The sequence below is a fragment of the Lutjanus erythropterus genome, unplaced genomic scaffold, assembly GCF_056507025.1.
Source record: "Lutjanus erythropterus isolate fLutEry1 unplaced genomic scaffold, fLutEry1.hap2 Scaffold_171, whole genome shotgun sequence".
NCBI classification, from domain to species: Eukaryota; Metazoa; Chordata; class Actinopteri; order Lutjaniformes; family Lutjanidae; genus Lutjanus; species Lutjanus erythropterus.
Window position 1 is genome coordinate 170,811 of NW_028146648.1, and position 20,413 is coordinate 191,223.

Sequence of the window (20,413 nt, forward strand, 5' to 3'; positions counted from 1 at the left end):
CACAGGCGCTTGTGTCAACAACGTCCCCCTCGCTTGCAGTGCTTAAGGATGCAGTCCCCGGGGCATTAGCAGCCCAAAGCTTGCACCGCAGGCAGGGGGTCGCTTCTCCGGCAGGGGGGTTAAGAGGTGGGCGGCCAGCAGGGCCTTGTGTGCTTGCCCAGGCAGCACATACGATAAATTGGAATCGATACAGAGAAGATTAGCATAGCCCCTGCAAAAGGATGACACGCAGCATCGTGAAGCGTTTCCACATTTTGATCTCCAGCAACTGAGGGGTACCCGTGAGGCCGTGGCGCTCCTAGCCACATTACACGGTCAGTGCCGTGGGCAACGCCTTGTCCGCAACAGGCAGCGCCGGGGATGTGAAACAAAAGCAAGCTGGGCGCCAGAGATTCCCTGGCAGCGCTGTGCGTGGAAGGGAATGGCTGTGCTGTGGCTTGCACTCTTGCGGGCGACGACAGCAATCAGTCTGACACGACCTGATCGGGAATTTAGCCAGGGCCGCTGCTGGCCGGGTCTAACTCCAAGCCATGCCTCAGTCCAGTCCGAGGAGGCATGTTATGCTCTGGCCCACTGCTGCCGGACAGGCTCTCAGTTGTGCTGGCATGCCTCCGGCCTCAAAGGAGTACTGGTCTCCGCCCCCTTTTCAGTGTCGGGGCCTCTTTGGCCTCACACTTTTTGGTGAATTTAGTGAACATGCCGAAAGAAGCGGCGGGCAAATACAGCAATTGCACAGGCGCTTGTGTCAACAACGTCCCCCTCGCTTGCAGTGCTTAAGGATGCAGTCCCCGGGGCATTAGCAGCCCAAAGCTTGCACCGCAGGCAGGGGGTCGCTTCTCCGGCAGGGGGGTTAAGAGGTGGGCGGCCAGCAGGGCCTTGTGTGCTTGCCCAGGCAGCACATACGATAAATTGGAAGCGATACAGAGAAGATTAGCATGGCCCCTGCAAAAGGATGACACGCAGCATCGTGAAGCGTTTCCACATTTTGATCTCCAGCAACTGAGGGGTACCCGTGAGGCCGTGGCGCTCCTAGCCACATTACACGGTCAGTGCCGTGGGCAACGCCTTGTCCGCAACAGGCAGCGCCGGGGATGTGAAACAAAAGCAAGCTGGGCGCCAGAGATTCCCTGGCAGCGCTGTGCTGTGGCTTGCACTCTTGCGGGCGACGACAGCAATCAGTCTGACACGACCTGATCGGGAATTTAGCCAGGGCCGCTGCTGGCCGGGTCTAACTCCAAGCCATGCCTCAGTCCAGTCCGAGGAGGCATGTTATGCTCTGGCCCACTGCTGCCGGACAGGCTCTCAGTTGTGCTGGCATGCCTCCGGCCTCAAAGGAGTACTGGTCTCCGCCCCCTTTTCAGTGTCGGGGCCTCTTTGGCCTCACACTTTTTGGTGAATTTAGTGAACATGCCGAAAGAAGCGGCGGGCAAATACAGCAATTGCACAGGCGCTTGTGTCAACAACGTCCCCCTCGCTTGCAGTGCTTAAGGATGCAGTCCCCGGGGCATTAGCAGCCCAAAGCTTGCACCGCAGGCAGGGGGTCGCTTCTCCGGCAGGGGGGTTAAGAGGTGGGCGGCCAGCAGGGCCTTGTGTGCTTGCCCAGGCAGCACATACGATAAATTGGAATCGATACAGAGAAGATTAGCATGGCCCCTGCAAAAGGATGACACGCAGCATCGTGAAGCGTTTCCACATTTTGATCTCCAGCAACTGAGGGGTACCCGTGAGGCCGTGGCGCTCCTAGCCACATTACACGGTCAGTGCCGTGGGCAACGCCTTGTCCGCAACAGGCAGCGCCGGGGATGTGAAACAAAAGCAAGCTGGGCGCCAGAGATTCCCTGGCAGCGCTGTGCGTGGAAGGGAATGGCTGTGCTGTGGCTTGCAGTCTTGCGGGCGACGACAGCAATCAGTCTGACACGACCTGATCGGGAATTTAGCCAGGGCCGCTGTTGGCCGGGTCTAACTCCAAGCCATGCCTCAGTCCAGTCCGAGGAGGCATGTTATGCTCTGGCCCACTGCTGCCGGACAGGCTCTCAGTTGTGCTGGCATGCCTCCGGCCTCAAAGGAGTACTGGTCTCCGCCCCCTTTTCAGTGTCGGGGCCTCTTTGGCCTCACACTTTTTGGTGAATTTAGTGAACATGCCGAAAGAAGCGGCGGGCAAATACAGCAATTGCACAGGCGCTTGTGTCAACAACGTCCCCCTCGCTTGCAGTGCTTAAGGATGCAGTCCCCGGGGCATTAGCAGCCCAAAGCTTGCACCGCAGGCAGGGGGTCGCTTCTCCGGCAGGGGGGTTAAGAGGTGGGCGGCCAGCAGGGCCTTGTGTGCTTGCCCAGGCAGCACATACGATAAATTGGAATCGATACAGAGAAGATTAGCATGGCCCCTGCAAAAGGATGACACGCAGAATCGTGAAGCGTTTCCACATTTTGATCTCCAGCAACTGAGGGGTACCCGTGAGGCCGTGGCGCTCCTAGCCACATTACACGGTCAGTGCCGTGGGCAACGCCTTGTCCGCAACAGGCAGCGCCGGGGATGTGAAACAAAAGCAAGCTGGGCGCCAGAGATTCCCTGGCAGCGCTGTGCTGTGGCTTGCACTCTTGCGGGCGACGACAGCAATCAGTCTGACACGACCTGATCGGGAATTTAGCCAGGGCCGCTGCTGGCCGGGTCTAACTCCAAGCCATGCCTCAGTCCAGTCCGAGGAGGCATGTTATGCTCTGGCCCACTGCTGCCGGACAGGCTCTCAGTTGTGCTGGCATGCCTCCGGCCTCAAAGGAGTACTGGTCTCCGCCCCCTTTTCAGTGTCGGGGCCTCTTTGGCCTCACACTTTTTGGTGAATTTAGTGAACATGCCGAAAGAAGCGGCGGGCAAATACAGCAATTGCACAGGCGCTTGTGTCAACAACGTCCCCCTCGCTTGCAGTGCTTAAGGATGCAGTCCCCGGGGCATTAGCAGCCCAAAGCTTGCACCGCAGGCAGGGGGTCGCTTCTCCGGCAGGGGGGTTAAGAGGTGGGCGGCCAGCAGGGCCTTGTGTGCTTGCCCAGGCAGCACATACGATAAATTGGAATCGATACAGAGAAGATTAGCATGGCCCCTGCAAAAGGATGACACGCAGCATCGTGAAGCGTTTCCACATTTTGATCTCCAGCAACTGAGGGGTACCCGTGAGGCCGTGGCGCTCCTAGCCACATTACACGGTCAGTGCCGTGGGCAACGCCTTGTCCTCAACAGGCAGCGCCGGGGATGTGAAACAAAAGCAAGCTGGGCGCCAGAGATTCCCTGGCAGCGCTGTGCGTGGAAGGGAATGGCTGTGCTGTGGCTTGCAGTCTTGCGGGCGACGACAGCAATCAGTCTGACACGACCTGATCGGGAATTTAGCCAGGGCCGCTGTTGGCCGGGTCTAACTCCAAGCCATGCCTCAGTCCAGTCCGAGGAGGCATGTTATGCTCTGGCCCACTGCTGCCGGACAGGCTCTCAGTTGTGCTGGCATGCCTCCGGCCTCAAAGGAGTACTGGTCTCCGCCCCCTTTTCAGTGTCGGGGCCTCTTTGGCCTCACACTTTTTGGTGAATTTAGTGAACATGCCGAAAGAAGCGGCGGGCAAATACAGCAATTGCACAGGCGCTTGTGTCAACAACGTCCCCCTCGCTTGCAGTGCTTAAGGATGCAGTCCCCGGGGCATTAGCAGCCCAAAGCTTGCACCGCAGGCAGGGGGTCGCTTCTCCGGCAGGGGGGTTAAGAGGTGGGCGGCCAGCAGGGCCTTGTGTGCTTGCCCAGGCAGCACATACGATAAATTGGAATCGATACAGAGAAGATTAGCATGGCCCCTGCAAAAGGATGACACGCAGCATCGTGAAGCGTTTCCACATTTTGATCTCCAGCAACTGAGGGGTACCCGTGAGGCCGTGGCGCTCCTAGCCACATTACACGGTCAGTGCCGTGGGCAACGCCTTGTCCGCAACAGGCAGCGCCGGGGATGTGAAACAAAAGCAAGCTGGGCGCCAGAGATTCCCTGGCAGCGCTGTGCGTGGAAGGGAATGGCTGTGCTGTGGCTTGCACTCTTGCGGGCGACGACAGCAATCAGTCTGACACGACCTGATCGGGAATTTAGCCAGGGCCGCTGTTGGCCGGGTCTAACTCCAAGCCATGCCTCAGTCCAGTCCGAGGAGGCATGTTATGCTCTGGCCCACTGCTGCCGGACAGGCTCTCAGTTGTGCTGGCATGCCTCCGGCCTCAAAGGAGTACTGGTCTCCGCCCCCTTTTCAGTGTCGGGGCCTCTTTGGCCTCACACTTTTTGGTGAATTTAGTGAACATGCCGAAAGAAGCGGCGGGCAAATACAGCAATTGCACAGGCGCTTGTGTCAACAACGTCCCCCTCGCTTGCAGTGCTTAAGGATGCAGTCCCCGGGGCATTAGCAGCCCAAAGCTTGCACCGCAGGCAGGGGGTCGCTTCTCCGGCAGGGGGGTTAAGAGGTGGGCGGCCAGCAGGGCCTTGTGTGCTTGCCCAGGCAGCACATACGATAAATTGGAATCGATACAGAGAAGATTAGCATGGCCCCTGCAAAAGGATGACACGCAGCATCGTGAAGCGTTTCCACATTTTGATCTCCAGCAACTGAGGGGTACCCGTGAGGCCGTGGCGCTCCTAGCCACATTACACGGTCAGTGCCGTGGGCAACGCCTTGTCCGCAACAGGCAGCGCCGGGGATGTGAAACAAAAGCAAGCTGGGCGCCAGAGATTCCCTGGCAGCGCTGTGCTGTGGCTTGCACTCTTGCGGGCGACGACAGCAATCAGTCTGACACGACCTGATCGGGAATTTAGCCAGGGCCGCTGCTGGCCGGGTCTAACTCCAAGCCATGCCTCAGTCCAGTCCGAGGAGGCATGTTATGCTCTGGCCCACTGCTGCCGGACAGGCTCTCAGTTGTGCTGGCATGCCTCCGGCCTCAAAGGAGTACTGGTCTCCGCCCCCTTTTCAGTGTCGGGGCCTCTTTGGCCTCACACTTTTTGGTGAATTTAGTGAACATGCCGAAAGAAGCGGCGGGCAAATACAGCAATTGCACAGGCGCTTGTGTCAACAACGTCCCCCTCGCTTGCAGTGCTTAAGGATGCAGTCCCCGGGGCATTAGCAGCCCAAAGCTTGCACCGCAGGCAGGGGGTCGCTTCTCCGGCAGGGGGGTTAAGAGGTGGGCGGCCAGCAGGGCCTTGTGTGCTTGCCCAGGCAGCACATACGATAAATTGGAAGCGATACAGAGAAGATTAGCATGGCCCCTGCAAAAGGATGACACGCAGCATCGTGAAGCGTTTCCACATTTTGATCTCCAGCAACTGAGGGGTACCCGTGAGGCCGTGGCGCTCCTAGCCACATTACACGGTCAGTGCCGTGGGCAACGCCTTGTCCGCAACAGGCAGCGCCGGGGATGTGAAACAAAAGCAAGCTGGGCGCCAGAGATTCCCTGGCAGCGCTGTGCTGTGGCTTGCACTCTTGCGGGCGACGACAGCAATCAGTCTGACACGACCTGATCGGGAATTTAGCCAGGGCCGCTGCTGGCCGGGTCTAACTCCAAGCCATGCCTCAGTCCAGTCCGAGGAGGCATGTTATGCTCTGGCCCACTGCTGCCGGACAGGCTCTCAGTTGTGCTGGCATGCCTCCGGCCTCAAAGGAGTACTGGTCTCCGCCCCCTTTTCAGTGTCGGGGCCTCTTTGGCCTCACACTTTTTGGTGAATTTAGTGAACATGCCGAAAGAAGCGGCGGGCAAATACAGCAATTGCACAGGCGCTTGTGTCAACAACGTCCCCCTCGCTTGCAGTGCTTAAGGATGCAGTCCCCGGGGCATTAGCAGCCCAAAGCTTGCACCGCAGGCAGGGGGTCGCTTCTCCGGCAGGGGGGTTAAGAGGTGGGCGGCCAGCAGGGCCTTGTGTGCTTGCCCAGGCAGCACATACGATAAATTGGAATCGATACAGAGAAGATTAGCATGGCCCCTGCAAAAGGATGACACGCAGCATCGTGAAGCGTTTCCACATTTTGATCTCCAGCAACTGAGGGGTACCCGTGAGGCCGTGGCGCTCCTAGCCACATTACACGGTCAGTGCCGTGGGCAACGCCTTGTCCGCAACAGGCAGCGCCGGGGATGTGAAACAAAAGCAAGCTGGGCGCCAGAGATTCCCTGGCAGCGCTGTGCGTGGAAGGGAATGGCTGTGCTGTGGCTTGCAGTCTTGCGGGCGACGACAGCAATCAGTCTGACACGACCTGATCGGGAATTTAGCCAGGGCCGCTGTTGGCCGGGTCTAACTCCAAGCCATGCCTCAGTCCAGTCCGAGGAGGCATGTTATGCTCTGGCCCACTGCTGCCGGACAGGCTCTCAGTTGTGCTGGCATGCCTCCGGCCTCAAAGGAGTACTGGTCTCCGCCCCCTTTTCAGTGTCGGGGCCTCTTTGGCCTCACACTTTTTGGTGAATTTAGTGAACATGCCGAAAGAAGCGGCGGGCAAATACAGCAATTGCACAGGCGCTTGTGTCAACAACGTCCCCCTCGCTTGCAGTGCTTAAGGATGCAGTCCCCGGGGCATTAGCAGCCCAAAGCTTGCACCGCAGGCAGGGGGTCGCTTCTCCGGCAGGGGGGTTAAGAGGTGGGCGGCCAGCAGGGCCTTGTGTGCTTGCCCAGGCAGCACATACGATAAATTGGAATCGATACAGAGAAGATTAGCATGGCCCCTGCAAAAGGATGACACGCAGAATCGTGAAGCGTTTCCACATTTTGATCTCCAGCAACTGAGGGGTACCCGTGAGGCCGTGGCGCTCCTAGCCACATTACACGGTCAGTGCCGTGGGCAACGCCTTGTCCGCAACAGGCAGCGCCGGGGATGTGAAACAAAAGCAAGCTGGGCGCCAGAGATTCCCTGGCAGCGCTGTGCTGTGGCTTGCACTCTTGCGGGCGACGACAGCAATCAGTCTGACACGACCTGATCGGGAATTTAGCCAGGGCCGCTGCTGGCCGGGTCTAACTCCAAGCCATGCCTCAGTCCAGTCCGAGGAGGCATGTTATGCTCTGGCCCACTGCTGCCGGACAGGCTCTCAGTTGTGCTGGCATGCCTCCGGCCTCAAAGGAGTACTGGTCTCCGCCCCCTTTTCAGTGTCGGGGCCTCTTTGGCCTCACACTTTTTGGTGAATTTAGTGAACATGCCGAAAGAAGCGGCGGGCAAATACAGCAATTGCACAGGCGCTTGTGTCAACAACGTCCCCCTCGCTTGCAGTGCTTAAGGATGCAGTCCCCGGGGCATTAGCAGCCCAAAGCTTGCACCGCAGGCAGGGGGTCGCTTCTCCGGCAGGGGGGTTAAGAGGTGGGCGGCCAGCAGGGCCTTGTGTGCTTGCCCAGGCAGCACATACGATAAATTGGAATCGATACAGAGAAGATTAGCATGGCCCCTGCAAAAGGATGACACGCAGCATCGTGAAGCGTTTCCACATTTTGATCTCCAGCAACTGAGGGGTACCCGTGAGGCCGTGGCGCTCCTAGCCACATTACACGGTCAGTGCCGTGGGCAACGCCTTGTCCTCAACAGGCAGCGCCGGGGATGTGAAACAAAAGCAAGCTGGGCGCCAGAGATTCCCTGGCAGCGCTGTGCGTGGAAGGGAATGGCTGTGCTGTGGCTTGCAGTCTTGCGGGCGACGACAGCAATCAGTCTGACACGACCTGATCGGGAATTTAGCCAGGGCCGCTGTTGGCCGGGTCTAACTCCAAGCCATGCCTCAGTCCAGTCCGAGGAGGCATGTTATGCTCTGGCCCACTGCTGCCGGACAGGCTCTCAGTTGTGCTGGCATGCCTCCGGCCTCAAAGGAGTACTGGTCTCCGCCCCCTTTTCAGTGTCGGGGCCTCTTTGGCCTCACACTTTTTGGTGAATTTAGTGAACATGCCGAAAGAAGCGGCGGGCAAATACAGCAATTGCACAGGCGCTTGTGTCAACAACGTCCCCCTCGCTTGCAGTGCTTAAGGATGCAGTCCCCGGGGCATTAGCAGCCCAAAGCTTGCACCGCAGGCAGGGGGTCGCTTCTCCGGCAGGGGGGTTAAGAGGTGGGCGGCCAGCAGGGCCTTGTGTGCTTGCCCAGGCAGCACATACGATAAATTGGAATCGATACAGAGAAGATTAGCATGGCCCCTGCAAAAGGATGACACGCAGCATCGTGAAGCGTTTCCACATTTTGATCTCCAGCAACTGAGGGGTACCCGTGAGGCCGTGGCGCTCCTAGCCACATTACACGGTCAGTGCCGTGGGCAACGCCTTGTCCGCAACAGGCAGCGCCGGGGATGTGAAACAAAAGCAAGCTGGGCGCCAGAGATTCCCTGGCAGCGCTGTGCGTGGAAGGGAATGGCTGTGCTGTGGCTTGCACTCTTGCGGGCGACGACAGCAATCAGTCTGACACGACCTGATCGGGAATTTAGCCAGGGCCGCTGTTGGCCGGGTCTAACTCCAAGCCATGCCTCAGTCCAGTCCGAGGAGGCATGTTATGCTCTGGCCCACTGCTGCCGGACAGGCTCTCAGTTGTGCTGGCATGCCTCCGGCCTCAAAGGAGTACTGGTCTCCGCCCCCTTTTCAGTGTCGGGGCCTCTTTGGCCTCACACTTTTTGGTGAATTTAGTGAACATGCCGAAAGAAGCGGCGGGCAAATACAGCAATTGCACAGGCGCTTGTGTCAACAACGTCCCCCTCGCTTGCAGTGCTTAAGGATGCAGTCCCCGGGGCATTAGCAGCCCAAAGCTTGCACCGCAGGCAGGGGGTCGCTTCTCCGGCAGGGGGGTTAAGAGGTGGGCGGCCAGCAGGGCCTTGTGTGCTTGCCCAGGCAGCACATACGATAAATTGGAATCGATACAGAGAAGATTAGCATGGCCCCTGCAAAAGGATGACACGCAGCATCGTGAAGCGTTTCCACATTTTGATCTCCAGCAACTGAGGGGTACCCGTGAGGCCGTGGCGCTCCTAGCCACATTACACGGTCAGTGCCGTGGGCAACGCCTTGTCCGCAACAGGCAGCGCCGGGGATGTGAAACAAAAGCAAGCTGGGCGCCAGAGATTCCCTGGCAGCGCTGTGCTGTGGCTTGCACTCTTGCGGGCGACGACAGCAATCAGTCTGACACGACCTGATCGGGAATTTAGCCAGGGCCGCTGCTGGCCGGGTCTAACTCCAAGCCATGCCTCAGTCCAGTCCGAGGAGGCATGTTATGCTCTGGCCCACTGCTGCCGGACAGGCTCTCAGTTGTGCTGGCATGCCTCCGGCCTCAAAGGAGTACTGGTCTCCGCCCCCTTTTCAGTGTCGGGGCCTCTTTGGCCTCACACTTTTTGGTGAATTTAGTGAACATGCCGAAAGAAGCGGCGGGCAAATACAGCAATTGCACAGGCGCTTGTGTCAACAACGTCCCCCTCGCTTGCAGTGCTTAAGGATGCAGTCCCCGGGGCATTAGCAGCCCAAAGCTTGCACCGCAGGCAGGGGGTCGCTTCTCCGGCAGGGGGGTTAAGAGGTGGGCGGCCAGCAGGGCCTTGTGTGCTTGCCCAGGCAGCACATACGATAAATTGGAATCGATACAGAGAAGATTAGCATAGCCCCTGCAAAAGGATGACACGCAGCATCGTGAAGCGTTTCCACATTTTGATCTCCAGCAACTGAGGGGTACCCGTGAGGCCGTGGCGCTCCTAGCCACATTACACGGTCAGTGCCGTGGGCAACGCCTTGTCCGCAACAGGCAGCGCCGGGGATGTGAAACAAAAGCAAGCTGGGCGCCAGAGATTCCCTGGCAGCGCTGTGCGTGGAAGGGAATGGCTGTGCTGTGGCTTGCACTCTTGCGGGCGACGACAGCAATCAGTCTGACACGACCTGATCGGGAATTTAGCCAGGGCCGCTGCTGGCCGGGTCTAACTCCAAGCCATGCCTCAGTCCAGTCCGAGGAGGCATGTTATGCTCTGGCCCACTGCTGCCGGACAGGCTCTCAGTTGTGCTGGCATGCCTCCGGCCTCAAAGGAGTACTGGTCTCCGCCCCCTTTTCAGTGTCGGGGCCTCTTTGGCCTCACACTTTTTGGTGAATTTAGTGAACATGCCGAAAGAAGCGGCGGGCAAATACAGCAATTGCACAGGCGCTTGTGTCAACAACGTCCCCCTCGCTTGCAGTGCTTAAGGATGCAGTCCCCGGGGCATTAGCAGCCCAAAGCTTGCACCGCAGGCAGGGGGTCGCTTCTCCGGCAGGGGGGTTAAGAGGTGGGCGGCCAGCAGGGCCTTGTGTGCTTGCCCAGGCAGCACATACGATAAATTGGAATCGATACAGAGAAGATTAGCATGGCCCCTGCAAAAGGATGACACGCAGAATCGTGAAGCGTTTCCACATTTTGATCTCCAGCAACTGAGGGGTACCCGTGAGGCCGTGGCGCTCCTAGCCACATTACACGGTCAGTGCCGTGGGCAACGCCTTGTCCTCAACAGGCAGCGCCGGGGATGTGAAACAAAAGCAAGCTGGGCGCCAGAGATTCCCTGGCAGCGCTGTGCTGTGGCTTGCACTCTTGCGGGCGACGACAGCAATCAGTCTGACACGACCTGATCGGGAATTTAGCCAGGGCCGCTGCTGGCCGGGTCTAACTCCAAGCCATGCCTCAGTCCAGTCCGAGGAGGCATGTTATGCTCTGGCCCACTGCTGCCGGACAGGCTCTCAGTTGTGCTGGCATGCCTCCGGCCTCAAAGGAGTACTGGTCTCCGCCCCCTTTTCAGTGTCGGGGCCTCTTTGGCCTCACACTTTTTGGTGAATTTAGTGAACATGCCGAAAGAAGCGGCGGGCAAATACAGCAATTGCACAGGCGCTTGTGTCAACAACGTCCCCCTCGCTTGCAGTGCTTAAGGATGCAGTCCCCGGGGCATTAGCAGCCCAAAGCTTGCACCGCAGGCAGGGGGTCGCTTCTCCGGCAGGGGGGTTAAGAGGTGGGCGGCCAGCAGGGCCTTGTGTGCTTGCCCAGGCAGCACATACGATAAATTGGAATCGATACAGAGAAGATTAGCATGGCCCCTGCAAAAGGATGACACGCAGCATCGTGAAGCGTTTCCACATTTTGATCTCCAGCAACTGAGGGGTACCCGTGAGGCCGTGGCGCTCCTAGCCACATTACACGGTCAGTGCCGTGGGCAACGCCTTGTCCGCAACAGGCAGCGCCGGGGATGTGAAACAAAAGCAAGCTGGGCGCCAGAGATTCCCTGGCAGCGCTGTGCTGTGGCTTGCACTCTTGCGGGCGACGACAGCAATCAGTCTGACACGACCTGATCGGGAATTTAGCCAGGGCCGCTGCTGGCCGGGTCTAACTCCAAGCCATGCCTCAGTCCAGTCCGAGGAGGCATGTTATGCTCTGGCCCACTGCTGCCGGACAGGCTCTCAGTTGTGCTGGCATGCCTCCGGCCTCAAAGGAGTACTGGTCTCCGCCCCCTTTTCAGTGTCGGGGCCTCTTTGGCCTCACACTTTTTGGTGAATTTAGTGAACATGCCGAAAGAAGCGGCGGGCAAATACAGCAATTGCACAGGCGCTTGTGTCAACAACGTCCCCCTCGCTTGCAGTGCTTAAGGATGCAGTCCCCGGGGCATTAGCAGCCCAAAGCTTGCACCGCAGGCAGGGGGTCGCTTCTCCGGCAGGGGGGTTAAGAGGTGGGCGGCCAGCAGGGCCTTGTGTGCTTGCCCAGGCAGCACATACGATAAATTGGAATCGATACAGAGAAGATTAGCATGGCCCCTGCAAAAGGATGACACGCAGCATCGTGAAGCGTTTCCACATTTTGATCTCCAGCAACTGAGGGGTACCCGTGAGGCCGTGGCGCTCCTAGCCACATTACACGGTCAGTGCCGTGGGCAACGCCTTGTCCGCAACAGGCAGCGCCGGGGATGTGAAACAAAAGCAAGCTGGGCGCCAGAGATTCCCTGGCAGCGCTGTGCGTGGAAGGGAATGGCTGTGCTGTGGCTTGCAGTCTTGCGGGCGACGACAGCAATCAGTCTGACACGACCTGATCGGGAATTTAGCCAGGGCCGCTGTTGGCCGGGTCTAACTCCAAGCCATGCCTCAGTCCAGTCCGAGGAGGCATGTTATGCTCTGGCCCACTGCTGCCGGACAGGCTCTCAGTTGTGCTGGCATGCCTCCGGCCTCAAAGGAGTACTGGTCTCCGCCCCCTTTTCAGTGTCGGGGCCTCTTTGGCCTCACACTTTTTGGTGAATTTAGTGAACATGCCGAAAGAAGCGGCGGGCAAATACAGCAATTGCACAGGCGCTTGTGTCAACAACGTCCCCCTCGCTTGCAGTGCTTAAGGATGCAGTCCCCGGGGCATTAGCAGCCCAAAGCTTGCACCGCAGGCAGGGGGTCGCTTCTCCGGCAGGGGGGTTAAGAGGTGGGCGGCCAGCAGGGCCTTGTGTGCTTGCCCAGGCAGCACATACGATAAATTGGAATCGATACAGAGAAGATTAGCATGGCCCCTGCAAAAGGATGACACGCAGCATCGTGAAGCGTTTCCACATTTTGATCTCCAGCAACTGAGGGGTACCCGTGAGGCCGTGGCGCTCCTAGCCACATTACACGGTCAGTGCCGTGGGCAACGCCTTGTCCGCAACAGGCAGCGCCGGGGATGTGAAACAAAAGCAAGCTGGGCGCCAGAGATTCCCTGGCAGCGCTGTGCTGTGGCTTGCACTCTTGCGGGCGACGACAGCAATCAGTCTGACACGACCTGATCGGGAATTTAGCCAGGGCCGCTGTTGGCCGGGTCTAACTCCAAGCCATGCCTCAGTCCAGTCCGAGGAGGCATGTTATGCTCTGGCCCACTGCTGCCGGACAGGCTCTCAGTTGTGCTGGCATGCCTCCGGCCTCAAAGGAGTACTGGTCTCCGCCCCCTTTTCAGTGTCGGGGCCTCTTTGGCCTCACACTTTTTGGTGAATTTAGTGAACATGCCGAAAGAAGCGGCGGGCAAATACAGCAATTGCACAGGCGCTTGTGTCAACAACGTCCCCCTCGCTTGCAGTGCTTAAGGATGCAGTCCCCGGGGCATTAGCAGCCCAAAGCTTGCACCGCAGGCAGGGGGTCGCTTCTCCGGCAGGGGGGTTAAGAGGTGGGCGGCCAGCAGGGCCTTGTGTGCTTGCCCAGGCAGCACATACGATAAATTGGAATCGATACAGAGAAGATTAGCATGGCCCCTGCAAAAGGATGACACGCAGCATCGTGAAGCGTTTCCACATTTTGATCTCCAGCAACTGAGGGGTACCCGTGAGGCCGTGGCGCTCCTAGCCACATTACACGGTCAGTGCCGTGGGCAACGCCTTGTCCGCAACAGGCAGCGCCGGGGATGTGAAACAAAAGCAAGCTGGGCGCCAGAGATTCCCTGGCAGCGCTGTGCTGTGGCTTGCACTCTTGCGGGCGACGACAGCAATCAGTCTGACACGACCTGATCGGGAATTTAGCCAGGGCCGCTGCTGGCCGGGTCTAACTCCAAGCCATGCCTCAGTCCAGTCCGAGGAGGCATGTTATGCTCTGGCCCACTGCTGCCGGACAGGCTCTCAGTTGTGCTGGCATGCCTCCGGCCTCAAAGGAGTACTGGTCTCCGCCCCCTTTTCAGTGTCGGGGCCTCTTTGGCCTCACACTTTTTGGTGAATTTAGTGAACATGCCGAAAGAAGCGGCGGGCAAATACAGCAATTGCACAGGCGCTTGTGTCAACAACGTCCCCCTCGCTTGCAGTGCTTAAGGATGCAGTCCCCGGGGCATTAGCAGCCCAAAGCTTGCACCGCAGGCAGGGGGTCGCTTCTCCGGCAGGGGGGTTAAGAGGTGGGCGGCCAGCAGGGCCTTGTGTGCTTGCCCAGGCAGCACATACGATAAATTGGAATCGATACAGAGAAGATTAGCATGGCCCCTGCAAAAGGATGACACGCAGCATCGTGAAGCGTTTCCACATTTTGATCTCCAGCAACTGAGGGGTACCCGTGAGGCCGTGGCGCTCCTAGCCACATTACACGGTCAGTGCCGTGGGCAACGCCTTGTCCGCAACAGGCAGCGCCGGGGATGTGAAACAAAAGCAAGCTGGGCGCCAGAGATTCCCTGGCAGCGCTGTGCTGTGGCTTGCACTCTTGCGGGCGACGACAGCAATCAGTCTGACACGACCTGATCGGGAATTTAGCCAGGGCCGCTGCTGGCCGGGTCTAACTCCAAGCCATGCCTCAGTCCAGTCCGAGGAGGCATGTTATGCTCTGGCCCACTGCTGCCGGACAGGCTCTCAGTTGTGCTGGCATGCCTCCGGCCTCAAAGGAGTACTGGTCTCCGCCCCCTTTTCAGTGTCGGGGCCTCTTTGGCCTCACACTTTTTGGTGAATTTAGTGAACATGCCGAAAGAAGCGGCGGGCAAATACAGCAATTGCACAGGCGCTTGTGTCAACAACGTCCCCCTCGCTTGCAGTGCTTAAGGATGCAGTCCCCGGGGCATTAGCAGCCCAAAGCTTGCACCGCAGGCAGGGGGTCGCTTCTCCGGCAGGGGGGTTAAGAGGTGGGCGGCCAGCAGGGCCTTGTGTGCTTGCCCAGGCAGCACATACGATAAATTGGAATCGATACAGAGAAGATTAGCATGGCCCCTGCAAAAGGATGACACGCAGCATCGTGAAGCGTTTCCACATTTTGATCTCCAGCAACTGAGGGGTACCCGTGAGGCCGTGGCGCTCCTAGCCACATTACACGGTCAGTGCCGTGGGCAACGCCTTGTCCGCAACAGGCAGCGCCGGGGATGTGAAACAAAAGCAAGCTGGGCGCCAGAGATTCCCTGGCAGCGCTGTGCTGTGGCTTGCACTCTTGCGGGCGACGACAGCAATCAGTCTGACACGACCTGATCGGGAATTTAGCCAGGGCCGCTGCTGGCCGGGTCTAACTCCAAGCCATGCCTCAGTCCAGTCCGAGGAGGCATGTTATGCTCTGGCCCACTGCTGCCGGACAGGCTCTCAGTTGTGCTGGCATGCCTCCGGCCTCAAAGGAGTACTGGTCTCCGCCCCCTTTTCAGTGTCGGGGCCTCTTTGGCCTCACACTTTTTGGTGAATTTAGTGAACATGCCGAAAGAAGCGGCGGGCAAATACAGCAATTGCACAGGCGCTTGTGTCAACAACGTCCCCCTCGCTTGCAGTGCTTAAGGATGCAGTCCCCGGGGCATTAGCAGCCCAAAGCTTGCACCGCAGGCAGGGGGTCGCTTCTCCGGCAGGGGGGTTAAGAGGTGGGCGGCCAGCAGGGCCTTGTGTGCTTGCCCAGGCAGCACATACGATAAATTGGAATCGATACAGAGAAGATTAGCATGGCCCCTGCAAAAGGATGACACGCAGCATCGTGAAGCGTTTCCACATTTTGATCTCCAGCAACTGAGGGGTACCCGTGAGGCCGTGGCGCTCCTAGCCACATTACACGGTCAGTGCCGTGGGCAACGCCTTGTCCGCAACAGGCAGCGCCGGGGATGTGAAACAAAAGCAAGCTGGGCGCCAGAGATTCCCTGGCAGCGCTGTGCTGTGGCTTGCACTCTTGCGGGCGACGACAGCAATCAGTCTGACACGACCTGATCGGGAATTTAGCCAGGGCCGCTGCTGGCCGGGTCTAACTCCAAGCCATGCCTCAGTCCAGTCCGAGGAGGCATGTTATGCTCTGGCCCACTGCTGCCGGACAGGCTCTCAGTTGTGCTGGCATGCCTCCGGCCTCAAAGGAGTACTGGTCTCCGCCCCCTTTTCAGTGTCGGGGCCTCTTTGGCCTCACACTTTTTGGTGAATTTAGTGAACATGCCGAAAGAAGCGGCGGGCAAATACAGCAATTGCACAGGCGCTTGTGTCAACAACGTCCCCCTCGCTTGCAGTGCTTAAGGATGCAGTCCCCGGGGCATTAGCAGCCCAAAGCTTGCACCGCAGGCAGGGGGTCGCTTCTCCGGCAGGGGGGTTAAGAGGTGGGCGGCCAGCAGGGCCTTGTGTGCTTGCCCAGGCAGCACATACGATAAATTGGAATCGATACAGAGAAGATTAGCATGGCCCCTGCAAAAGGATGACACGCAGCATCGTGAAGCGTTTCCACATTTTGATCTCCAGCAACTGAGGGGTACCCGTGAGGCCGTGGCGCTCCTAGCCACATTACACGGTCAGTGCCGTGGGCAACGCCTTGTCCGCAACAGGCAGCGCCGGGGGATGTGAAACAAAAGCAAGCTGGGCGCCAGAGATTCCCTGGCAGCGCTGTGCTGTGGCTTGCACTCTTGCGGGCGACGACAGCAATCAGTCTGACACGACCTGATCGGGAATTTAGCCAGGGCCGCTGCTGGCCGGGTCTAACTCCAAGCCATGCCTCAGTCCAGTCCGAGGAGGCATGTTATGCTCTGGCCCACTGCTGCCGGACAGGCTCTCAGTTGTGCTGGCATGCCTCCGGCCTCAAAGGAGTACTGGTCTCCGCCCCCTTTTCAGTGTCGGGGCCTCTTTGGCCTCACACTTTTTGGTGAATTTAGTGAACATGCCGAAAGAAGCGGCGGGCAAATACAGCAATTGCACAGGCGCTTGTGTCAACAACGTCCCCCTCGCTTGCAGTGCTTAAGGATGCAGTCCCCGGGGCATTAGCAGCCCAAAGCTTGCACCGCAGGCAGGGGGTCGCTTCTCCGGCAGGGGGGTTAAGAGGTGGGCGGCCAGCAGGGCCTTGTGTGCTTGCCCAGGCAGCACATACGATAAATTGGAATCGATACAGAGAAGATTAGCATGGCCCCTGCAAAAGGATGACACGCAGCATCGTGAAGCGTTTCCACATTTTGATCTCCAGCAACTGAGGGGTACCCGTGAGGCCGTGGCGCTCCTAGCCACATTACACGGTCAGTGCCGTGGGCAACGCCTTGTCCGCAACAGGCAGCGCCGGGGATGTGAAACAAAAGCAAGCTGGGCGCCAGAGATTCCCTGGCAGCGCTGTGCGTGGAAGGGAATGGCTGTGCTGTGGCTTGCACTCTTGCGGGCGACGACAGCAATCAGTCTGACACGACCTGATCGGGAATTTAGCCAGGGCCGCTGCTGGCCGGGTCTAACTCCAAGCCATGCCTCAGTCCAGTCCGAGGAGGCATGTTATGCTCTGGCCCACTGCTGCCGGACAGGCTCTCAGTTGTGCTGGCATGCCTCCGGCCTCAAAGGAGTACTGGTCTCCGCCCCCTTTTCAGTGTCGGGGCCTCTTTGGCCTCACACTTTTTGGTGAATTTAGTGAACATGCCGAAAGAAGCGGCGGGCAAATACAGCAATTGCACAGGCGCTTGTGTCAACAACGTCCCCCTCGCTTGCAGTGCTTAAGGATGCAGTCCCCGGGGCATTAGCAGCCCAAAGCTTGCACCGCAGGCAGGGGGTCGCTTCTCCGGCAGGGGGGTTAAGAGGTGGGCGGCCAGCAGGGCCTTGTGTGCTTGCCCAGGCAGCACATACGATAAATTGGAATCGATACAGAGAAGATTAGCATGGCCCCTGCAAAAGGATGACACGCAGAATCGTGAAGCGTTTCCACATTTTGATCTCCAGCAACTGAGGGGTACCCGTGAGGCCGTGGCGCTCCTAGCCACATTACACGGTCAGTGCCGTGGGCAACGCCTTGTCCTCAACAGGCAGCGCCGGGGATGTGAAACAAAAGCAAGCTGGGCGCCAGAGATTCCCTGGCAGCGCTGTGCTGTGGCTTGCACTCTTGCGGGCGACGACAGCAATCAGTCTGACACGACCTGATCGGGAATTTAGCCAGGGCCGCTGCTGGCCGGGTCTAACTCCAAGCCATGCCTCAGTCCAGTCCGAGGAGGCATGTTATGCTCTGGCCCACTGCTGCCGGACAGGCTCTCAGTTGTGCTGGCATGCCTCCGGCCTCAAAGGAGTACTGGTCTCCGCCCCCTTTTCAGTGTCGGGGCCTCTTTGGCCTCACACTTTTTGGTGAATTTAGTGAACATGCCGAAAGAAGCGGCGGGCAAATACAGCAATTGCACAGGCGCTTGTGTCAACAACGTCCCCCTCGCTTGCAGTGCTTAAGGATGCAGTCCCCGGGGCATTAGCAGCCCAAAGCTTGCACCGCAGGCAGGGGGTCGCTTCTCCGGCAGGGGGGTTAAGAGGTGGGCGGCCAGCAGGGCCTTGTGTGCTTGCCCAGGCAGCACATACGATAAATTGGAATCGATACAGAGAAGATTAGCATGGCCCCTGCAAAAGGATGACACGCAGCATCATGAAGCGTTTCCACATTTTGATCTCCAGCAACTGAGGGGTACCCGTGAGGCCGTGGCGCTCCTAGCCACATTACACGGTCAGTGCCGTGGGCAACGCCTTGTCCGCAACAGGCAGCGCCGGGGATGTGAAACAAAAGCAAGCTGGGCGCCAGAGATTCCCTGGCAGCGCTGTGCTGTGGCTTGCACTCTTGCGGGCGACGACAGCAATCAGTCTGACACGACCTGATCGGGAATTTAGCCAGGGCCGCTGCTGGCCGGGTCTAACTCCAAGCCATGCCTCAGTCCAGTCCGAGGAGGCATGTTATGCTCTGGCCCACTGCTGCCGGACAGGCTCTCAGTTGTGCTGGCATGCCTCCGGCCTCAAAGGAGTACTGGTCTCCGCCCCCTTTTCAGTGTCGGGGCCTCTTTGGCCTCACACTTTTTGGTGAATTTAGTGAACATGCCGAAAGAAGCGGCGGGCAAATACAGCAATTGCACAGGCGCTTGTGTCAACAACGTCCCCCTCGCTTGCAGTGCTTAAGGATGTGCTGTGTCCCATAGAAGTTTGTCTGCTTGCTCTTCCAGCATCATTCAGTTTTGTAGGTGCATATTTAGAACAACTGAACTTTCCAAAAGCAGTAAAAACAACTGACACATGTAGTATAAAACATTTACTTTTTAAACCAGCGCCTCGGGGAGTTATGTTGGATCCTTCTCAGTTCCAGATTCAATCATCACTGAATGTATTGCTTCTGTGACCCCTAAAAACTGTGACTGTGGTGAAAACTCTCCTTGAGTTTGTATGAAGTTCATAGTTAACATGTAAGAATAATAAATTAATATAAATGTACAGTTGGTTTTAACTTGTTTCTGTGTTACCTGTGTTTTGTGTCTTCAGATGTTCCAGCTGTGTCTCAGTGGATCTCAGTCTGACCTCCAGAGCTGAACAGAAAACAGTCAGAAGTGAGTCGGCAGCTTCTCTGCAGAGTTCAGATTCTTGTTATTTCATGTTTTAACATCTGTGATGAACAGCTGGATGATGCACCTGTATTCACTGTTTCCAGCACACTCTCCGTGAGGTTCAGTTTCCTCTGCAGCTTCATCAGTTTGGACGTTTGATCTGAAACATCGGCAGAACAGAAACGGCAGTAAAACGGTAAGTTTCTCTGAGAATACTTCTGTGAGTATTTGCTGAGTCCTCTGAGTATTTCTGTGTACTTCAGTCACCTGTCCCATCAGTCAGCAGCTGCGTCACTGTATCAGCCTGAACTGAGAAGCACAGAGGAAAAACACACGTCACTGAGCTGAAACAACCTGATTCACATTCTGTCGACGTTCCACAGACGCTCTGAGAGGAAAGTCACATTTATCAAGTGGTTCATCCGTCGTGTTTCCCTTTAACTGAAAATATGACGCACGATTTCAATCAGAATTTGGACAAAACTGTATTTTGAGGAGGTTTTGTGTCTGACGTCTTACAGAGTCGACAAAATGTTCCATGTTTTCATTTCAGAGTGTCGTCATAGTGAGCAGACATTTTATTTTTTAAAGTGTCTCAGAGTCTCTTAATGTTCATCAAAATACACATTTTTAAACCATAATTCTTATTGATCTTTGATTTAGAAGGACGACAGAGTCGACATGTTTTGGTTGAGACACATCTGATAGAAATATTATTGAGTGAAAAAATAAAAAGTAAAATAAAAAGTTTTCCAGAGTTTGAACAGTATTCCTGCCTTTTTTAAACCAGGAAGTGAGTCGAGGTCCTTAGGGGACAGCTGACCATTTATATGCCTGATTAAATCATCTGGGACACAAATTTAAACTTTAAAGGGCCAACATTTTCATAAAAAATATATATTTTAAAACAAAAATGATTATAACAGCACCTTTTTACACCTCTGTTCTCAGTAGTTTTTGTTAGTTTGAGATTTTTAAGGATTTTAACACATTTTTAAATTGAAGTTGTGAATTCTTGTCTGAGACAAGAGGCTGTTTTCTGATACAGAGACGGTTTAAAAACCAAAACATTTCATAAATTACAAATATTTCATATATATAAATCCATAAAGAATAAAATTTTAACTGGTATAAAAAAGTTTTTGGGAGGATATTATTTGTTCCAATTCTCGTGAATGGGGATTTGATACTTTTGGATATTTGTACCAACATCTCCAGTAATCAAAATACTTCACCTGGAGAAAAAAAAAAGTTTTAGTCG

The 20,413-nt window shown here is 56.9% G+C and overlaps 1 protein-coding gene and 26 non-coding genes across 27 annotated transcripts in view; 26 read left to right on the top strand and 1 right to left on the bottom strand.

The window, feature by feature from the left end:
• Window positions 1-20,413, bottom strand: part of LOC146304091 (uncharacterized) — a 35,801-nt gene that overhangs the window by 8,483 nt on the left and 6,905 nt on the right. The window contains exons 9-11 of the mRNA XM_084714263.1: window positions 19,420-19,461; window positions 19,238-19,312; window positions 19,072-19,134 (exon numbers count right to left, since the gene is read on the bottom strand). Coding sequence (XP_084570389.1) covers window positions 19,072-19,134; window positions 19,238-19,312; window positions 19,420-19,461 — 180 coding nt within the window. The remainder of the gene's footprint in view (window positions 1-19,071; window positions 19,135-19,237; window positions 19,313-19,419; window positions 19,462-20,413) is intronic.
• On the top strand, window positions 150-256 carry LOC146304094 (U6 spliceosomal RNA). The gene has a single exon (XR_014769612.1). It is a non-coding gene; the product is annotated as a U6 spliceosomal RNA (small nuclear RNA).
• On the top strand, window positions 881-987 carry LOC146304095 (U6 spliceosomal RNA). Its single transcript, XR_014769609.1, has one exon. It is a non-coding gene; the product is annotated as a U6 spliceosomal RNA (small nuclear RNA).
• On the top strand, window positions 1,592-1,698 carry LOC146304096 (U6 spliceosomal RNA). Its single transcript, XR_014769589.1, has one exon. It is a non-coding gene; the product is annotated as a U6 spliceosomal RNA (small nuclear RNA).
• Window positions 2,323-2,429, top strand: LOC146304097 (U6 spliceosomal RNA). Its single transcript, XR_014769587.1, has one exon. It is a non-coding gene; the product is annotated as a U6 spliceosomal RNA (small nuclear RNA).
• LOC146304098 (U6 spliceosomal RNA) lies at window positions 3,034-3,140 on the top strand. Its single transcript, XR_014769590.1, has one exon. It is a non-coding gene; the product is annotated as a U6 spliceosomal RNA (small nuclear RNA).
• Window positions 3,765-3,871, top strand: LOC146304099 (U6 spliceosomal RNA). The gene has a single exon (XR_014769591.1). It is a non-coding gene; the product is annotated as a U6 spliceosomal RNA (small nuclear RNA).
• On the top strand, window positions 4,496-4,602 carry LOC146304100 (U6 spliceosomal RNA). The gene has a single exon (XR_014769592.1). It is a non-coding gene; the product is annotated as a U6 spliceosomal RNA (small nuclear RNA).
• On the top strand, window positions 5,207-5,313 carry LOC146304101 (U6 spliceosomal RNA). The gene has a single exon (XR_014769611.1). It is a non-coding gene; the product is annotated as a U6 spliceosomal RNA (small nuclear RNA).
• On the top strand, window positions 5,918-6,024 carry LOC146304102 (U6 spliceosomal RNA). The gene has a single exon (XR_014769593.1). It is a non-coding gene; the product is annotated as a U6 spliceosomal RNA (small nuclear RNA).
• LOC146304103 (U6 spliceosomal RNA) lies at window positions 6,649-6,755 on the top strand. The gene has a single exon (XR_014769598.1). It is a non-coding gene; the product is annotated as a U6 spliceosomal RNA (small nuclear RNA).
• LOC146304104 (U6 spliceosomal RNA) lies at window positions 7,360-7,466 on the top strand. The gene has a single exon (XR_014769594.1). It is a non-coding gene; the product is annotated as a U6 spliceosomal RNA (small nuclear RNA).
• On the top strand, window positions 8,091-8,197 carry LOC146304105 (U6 spliceosomal RNA). Its single transcript, XR_014769595.1, has one exon. It is a non-coding gene; the product is annotated as a U6 spliceosomal RNA (small nuclear RNA).
• Window positions 8,822-8,928, top strand: LOC146304106 (U6 spliceosomal RNA). Its single transcript, XR_014769596.1, has one exon. It is a non-coding gene; the product is annotated as a U6 spliceosomal RNA (small nuclear RNA).
• LOC146304107 (U6 spliceosomal RNA) lies at window positions 9,533-9,639 on the top strand. Its single transcript, XR_014769613.1, has one exon. It is a non-coding gene; the product is annotated as a U6 spliceosomal RNA (small nuclear RNA).
• Window positions 10,264-10,370, top strand: LOC146304108 (U6 spliceosomal RNA). The gene has a single exon (XR_014769610.1). It is a non-coding gene; the product is annotated as a U6 spliceosomal RNA (small nuclear RNA).
• Window positions 10,975-11,081, top strand: LOC146304109 (U6 spliceosomal RNA). The gene has a single exon (XR_014769597.1). It is a non-coding gene; the product is annotated as a U6 spliceosomal RNA (small nuclear RNA).
• Window positions 11,686-11,792, top strand: LOC146304110 (U6 spliceosomal RNA). The gene has a single exon (XR_014769599.1). It is a non-coding gene; the product is annotated as a U6 spliceosomal RNA (small nuclear RNA).
• Window positions 12,417-12,523, top strand: LOC146304111 (U6 spliceosomal RNA). Its single transcript, XR_014769600.1, has one exon. It is a non-coding gene; the product is annotated as a U6 spliceosomal RNA (small nuclear RNA).
• On the top strand, window positions 13,128-13,234 carry LOC146304112 (U6 spliceosomal RNA). The gene has a single exon (XR_014769601.1). It is a non-coding gene; the product is annotated as a U6 spliceosomal RNA (small nuclear RNA).
• LOC146304113 (U6 spliceosomal RNA) lies at window positions 13,839-13,945 on the top strand. The gene has a single exon (XR_014769602.1). It is a non-coding gene; the product is annotated as a U6 spliceosomal RNA (small nuclear RNA).
• On the top strand, window positions 14,550-14,656 carry LOC146304114 (U6 spliceosomal RNA). The gene has a single exon (XR_014769603.1). It is a non-coding gene; the product is annotated as a U6 spliceosomal RNA (small nuclear RNA).
• LOC146304115 (U6 spliceosomal RNA) lies at window positions 15,261-15,367 on the top strand. The gene has a single exon (XR_014769604.1). It is a non-coding gene; the product is annotated as a U6 spliceosomal RNA (small nuclear RNA).
• Window positions 15,972-16,078, top strand: LOC146304116 (U6 spliceosomal RNA). Its single transcript, XR_014769605.1, has one exon. It is a non-coding gene; the product is annotated as a U6 spliceosomal RNA (small nuclear RNA).
• LOC146304117 (U6 spliceosomal RNA) lies at window positions 16,684-16,790 on the top strand. Its single transcript, XR_014769606.1, has one exon. It is a non-coding gene; the product is annotated as a U6 spliceosomal RNA (small nuclear RNA).
• Window positions 17,415-17,521, top strand: LOC146304118 (U6 spliceosomal RNA). The gene has a single exon (XR_014769614.1). It is a non-coding gene; the product is annotated as a U6 spliceosomal RNA (small nuclear RNA).
• Window positions 18,126-18,232, top strand: LOC146304119 (U6 spliceosomal RNA). Its single transcript, XR_014769608.1, has one exon. It is a non-coding gene; the product is annotated as a U6 spliceosomal RNA (small nuclear RNA).